Genomic DNA, 5,193 nt, shown 5'->3' with positions numbered 1-5,193 from the left:
CCCGCTGCCCGAGGAGGACTGCATGAAGCTGAACCCGTCCTTCGTGGGCAGTGCCCTCAGCTCCCTGCTCGCCATCGACCTCTGGGCCTCCAAGCGCCTGGGGGTGTGCGCTGGGGAGGGCTCGGCCTGGGGCAGCGCCCGCCCCCTCATGAAGGTCATCGAGGTGTCGGGGCACGGCATCCCCTGGGTGCTCGGCACCTTCTACGGGCTCTGGCACACTGACAGCTCCGCGGCCAGGGAGGTGCTGCTCAACCTGCTCTTCGGTGAGGCGGGGGCCCGCCCCGGGGCTGGGGAGGGCGACCCGAGGGATGGGGCACAGCTGGGCAAGCCGAAGGCCCGAGAGCAGCGGCTGGGTTTGAGCAGCCTGTGCGGGCGCACCCGGAGTGACCCCGCGGCTTAAGGGCGCGGCGGCAGCGACACGAGTCACCCGGCACAGCTGGCACCTCGCACCGGCAAACTCCCGGCTGCAAACTGCTCCCGCGGTTACAAAACGCTCTCGGGGCTGAAGCCTCTCGGCTCCCCACGCCTGTCACAGCAGCACGCTCCAGGTGCAGTGTTGAGACACCAGGCCTTTCCCTGCAAATCTGCTCTGGCACACAGACCCTTGGCTTCCTGCCCGCAGGGCCTTCGTGGATTGTTCTGTTCCAGCCAGTGAGGAAACCTGGCTTCAAGCACGACTTTTAATCCTGCGTGCTGTAGTATTTCACACACACAGCCTAGGTCTGTTTAAGAGGATTAATTTTTGCATATTTAGAAACTGTTATAGCTCTAGGCCACCAGACCTTCTCTCTCTTGTTAGTCTTGTATTAAGTTGCAAATAATTAGGATCTCACACTTCAATTTTGAATCGAAATTTGCTTGGTGGGAAACATAGGTTTGTGCATCTTTCCCATCCAGCAGCACGTGGTTAAATTGGAGCCCCACAGCAGAGCTGGATGCCTCCAGCCGAACCTTTGCTCCAAGGAGAGCTGTCCCAGCACCTCAGTGCTCTGGGCAAGAGCCACCCGCCTCCCTGGGGATCTGTCCCTGGGTTGCAGCACCCCTGTGGGGAAGAAGGATTCCCTCGTGTCCAACTTGAATTCCCAGATCCTGTGTAGAAAGAGAAAAAGCAATTGATCTAGTTTTACGTCTGGAAAAAAAGAAAATTTGGTCTTAAATGATTAACCGAAGGAAATGAACTGAAGTGACCAAAAGATTTGGTGTCCAGAAATGTGTCTTAGGACAAACAGAAGTTGGTCTCTTACACAACAAGAAGTAGCCCTGGCTGTGGGTGCTGTGCTAAGCTGAGCTAACAGGGATGGAGAAAGCACCCTCTGCCCTACATGAGAAGATGCTCTTGCCAAATACTGGCTGAACATTTATCACAGGGCTTTGCCTCCTCTGTGACAACAGCCTTTAGCCCTTGGGGCAAGCCACCATAACTTATCCTTGATTCATCTCTTGAGAACTAGAGCAGGGTTAACTTTCCCCCAGCAGCAGGGAGCAGGCAGACCCCAGGAGCCCTGGCAGGCCACCAGCCCTGAGCATTTCCCGCTGACCTGTGGCAAGGGGAGTGGGTTGATCATTCACCAGGCTGGTTTGGCCCTGGTCAGCAGGGCAGACAGCAGTGCAGAGTCAGCACTGCCAGGAAGGGAGCTCTGGGGACTTCATGCCTCTGCTGCCCTCAGATTAAGGAGCAGACTGGGCCTAGAGTCATGGAAGATCACATTCTGCACAGAGAGAAAAGCCCTGGGGTGCAGGCTGTGGCAGGCCAAGGGGCTGCTGGTGCAGGAGGGGTGTGTGCAAAGGAGCAGAATTTGAGGATGTGCTCCTGCTGCTGCAGAAGGCCAAGAGCAGCTGTGTGCTGTGCTCTCCCTGCCTGGGTCTTGCAGCCATGGGGAAAAACGTCACCTTCAGGCAGCTTTGACAGCCGATGGCCCTTGGCTGATGGTTCTGCTTTCAGTAACCCCTGTTGCTGTCTCTCCCAGCGTTGCTGCTGGACCTGGTGATGGTGTCGGTGGTGAAGGGGCTCGTCAAGCGGCCGCGGCCCACGCACAACAAGATGGACATGTTCGTCACCATCTCAGTGGACAAGTACTCCTTCCCCTCGGGCCACGCCACCAGGGCCGCTCTCGTGTGCCGCTTCGTGCTGCGCCACCTGGTCCTGGCCGTGCCGCTGCGCGTGCTCGTGGTGCTCTGGGCCCTCATCGTCAGCATCTCCCGCGTCATGCTGGGCAGGCACAACATGACGGACGTGCTCTTCGGGCTGCTGCTGGGCTACGCGCTCTACGGCGTGGTGGAGCACTGCTGGCTGTCCCCGGCCACCGCGCCCGCCCTCTTCGCGCTCTGGAGCCGCTGAGCGCCCGCGGCCTCGGCACACGGCAGGAGCCCTGTGCTGCCGTTCTGAGCACGCACGGGACGGGATTCTGGTGCTGAAGGGGCATCCTGAACCCCGTCAGTCCGGCCAAGACTTCCACATGAGCGGTGCTGCAGGCTCCAGGGCCTGCACTCAGATGTCTGGTGCTGTCCTGCCCTCCCGTGGGCTGCCAGGCAGGGGCTGTGCTGATTGTTCTCTGGTGACCAAAAGCAGTCTCTGCAGAGCCTGGGGAGGGCTCAGCACACCCAGCCGGCAGCTCGCTGCTCATACTGTGAATCTGCATGCTCTCGCTGGGCACCTGCAATGGCCCGTGGTGTACGTGGTAGCTGTGACTCTGCAGAGTTTCTCTGCAATCACCCCTGTATCTGTATCCTATAAATACACTGATCGTGCTGCTGTCACAAGCATACCCTGCACAGCCTGCTCTACAACACTTGCCTGGAGGGGACCCACAGGGCTCTTTCCTCAGACTTAGACAGAGCTTTGCCTCCCTAAGCAATCTCTTCCCTATTGCTCTCCATTTAAGTGCTGCACTAATGCTGCGTGTCGAGCACATGGCCCCCAGAGTCATTGGGAAAGGATAGTGGCACTGAAGGGTTGATCATTCAGTGGGCAGCAGTGAGCAGCCCCCAGCAGCAGCCTGCTCCTGAACCTCTTGTCCAGAGCTTCCCAGTTCCTTTTGCCCTCCACAGGGTTTTCAGTTTCTGAGGGGTTACAACGCACTCACAGCAATTCCTGATGAATAGCATATTCCAGGCTGCAGAGAGAGTCCTGCAGAGCCAGCCCCTTCCCAGAGCCCAGAAATACACCCAGCCCCAGGTCTGAGCCTTGCTTGCACCTCCTCCAGCAAGAGGCCCTGGCTCTGCCAACCCTGGCCACGGCTCCCTGTGCTCCAGGCAGGCTGGCTTTCCTCCCCTGGCACCACTGGCAGCCTGTTTTTCACAGAGGGCTGCTGGTCCTTGGCAGGAGGGGACCACAAGGAGCCTCTGTAATGAGCTGGGGCCAAGACTGAGCCAGAAAATCATAGAACACTTCAGCCAGGCAGGGAGTGAGGGCTCTAGACTGAGCTCACATAATCGGCTTCAACAGTGCTCCTGGCACGTGGGTAAAGGGACTGGGCCCAGGTGACGCTCTTTGTGGTCATTGAGGTCTATTAGTGCACTCAGGCCGTGGCAAGCACCAATTAAGTCATATTAAGAGCAGGTAGTGTTTAAGTGTGCTGTTCTCCTGGGTGGAGTGTGCACAGGAGCAGCCTGATGGCTGCTGGTGTGAGCACCCTGTCGCTGTCACTTGTACAGGGGCTGAAATAGAAGTGCTTGACATGACAAGGTTCCCCTGGAGATGAGCCCTGACCCACTGACAGGGTGAGACAGTGAAGCTTCCACGTCTGGGTTGGTGCTGCAATGACCAAAAAATAATCCCCTGGGTTGCAGTGCAGGCCTGGCAGCCGGCTGGGCCAGTCTGGCAATTGCAGAGCAGCACCAGGACACTCCGGCCAGCCCTCCTGCCCCAAGGCAGAGGACCTGCCCTGTGGTGGCTGTGGGAGCACAGGCAGGTGGCACACTCTGGGTGGACAGGGCTTGTGCATCTGTGGCTCCCACACACGTGTGTGCCAAAAAGTGGCTCTTGACTCACTTGCATGACACTCCATGAGGTCCTGGTAGCACCCACCATCACCACTGCACAGCCCTGCTGGGTCACAGGCTGCCTGGCCACCCTCTCAGCTCTTCTGTGCTTCTCTGCAGCTCCACCAGAGAGACCTTTGCTCTCCTGTGCTTGTCCAGCCTGGGTGCAGCCACGATAGGACAGAGGAGCTTTCTGCTCCACTTGTCCCACGGCATTTCTGCCCACTGTGGAAGCCCAGAGCAGACACTGTACAGCAGGCACTGCTGCACACAATCTGCATCCTGGGTGCTTGCCAGGTATCAGGAACTGTGAATTTCCACAGACATCAACCAACCAAATACCAACCTAAACCAAAATGGCATGGCATGCCCCTGCTGCCCAGCAGCACAGTTTGTACTGAGTCCAGCTACAGGGGGGTAAAGTCCAAGGCTATGCAGCCTCCTGCAGGGAGAAGGGCAAATTCAGAGGCAGCCTGCACAGAGGTTTCATAGCAACAGCAGAGCGGTGGAGAGCTCAGAGAGGTCCCCTGTACCTGTTGCCCTCGGGCAGTCTGTGCAGAGCTTGCAAGAGCCAGAAGCCAGCTGACAGCAGAGCAGGAAGAGTGGCACTGCCTGTGCTGCCAGCTCTCCATTCCTGTGCTGATCCCTTGCTTGGTAAGATGCTTTTGATGCTTTTTGACAGGCAGGCACAGAGCGTGGGTTGGCGGCTCAGCATCTCTGCCTCGGGCAGAGATCAGCCCTTGCTGGCAGCAAGGGACAGAAAGAGCTTTATTAAGCTTACTGCAGACATACTATGAGTTTATAAGGTTAAAACCACTTCAGCTGCAGAGCTTGGCCCCTCTGCCTTGCTCAGCTCTACAGCAAAGTTCTCTGCATATGGAAGAGCAAATTTCCCCTGCAGCCTCAGGGGCTGTCTGGCTGTGAGTGTGCCAGGAGCCAGCAGCAAGTCTGGATCCACATGGTCTGTGAGGCACAGCCTTTTCCTGGCTGGTCCCAGCACCCTCACACCAGGGACACCCCAGCAGCATGGAGCTCCTCTCACCAGGGTTCCACTGGCGCCAAGGACTCTGCTAGCCCAGGGGTGAGCCGTGACTATGGGGACGCTGTGCCGACACTATGCCCAGCCCAGGGGCACAGGGGATGTGGGCGATCCAGTGCCAGCTGCCACTGGAGCAGCCAGAGCGGTGTGGCACCCCGGGGACCAGGATAAGC

At 58.3% G+C, this 5,193-nt stretch overlaps 1 protein-coding gene across 1 annotated transcript; it reads left to right on the top strand.

The window, feature by feature from the left end:
• Positions 1-6: 6 nt before the first annotated feature.
• Positions 7-2,772, top strand: PLPP6 (phospholipid phosphatase 6). The gene is made up of 2 exons (XM_031061688.1): positions 7-263; positions 1,968-2,772. Exons 1-2 carry the CDS (start codon positions 23-25, stop codon positions 2,336-2,338), a joined length of 612 nt encoding a protein of 203 aa, XP_030917548.1. The 5' UTR covers positions 7-22; the 3' UTR covers positions 2,339-2,772.
• The last annotated feature ends 2,421 nt before the right edge of the window (positions 2,773-5,193 follow it).

Source organism: Geospiza fortis, unplaced genomic scaffold (genome assembly GCF_000277835.1).
Source record: "Geospiza fortis unplaced genomic scaffold, GeoFor_1.0 scaffold5, whole genome shotgun sequence".
Taxonomy (NCBI): domain Eukaryota; kingdom Metazoa; phylum Chordata; class Aves; order Passeriformes; family Thraupidae; genus Geospiza; species Geospiza fortis.
Note: the sequence above shows the minus strand (reverse complement) of the source record. Positions and strands in the feature narration are given on the sequence as shown.

Excerpts from the sequence above, each read along its gene's own strand:
- PLPP6 (XM_031061688.1), top strand. The coding sequence starts at position 23 with ATGAAGCTGAACCCGTCCTTCGTGGGCAGTGCCCTCAGCTCCCTGCTC. Across the intron at positions 264-1,967 it reads GCTGCTCAACCTGCTCTTCG|CGTTGCTGCTGGACCTGGTG; the intron begins GTGAGGCGGGGG and ends TGTCTCTCCCAG.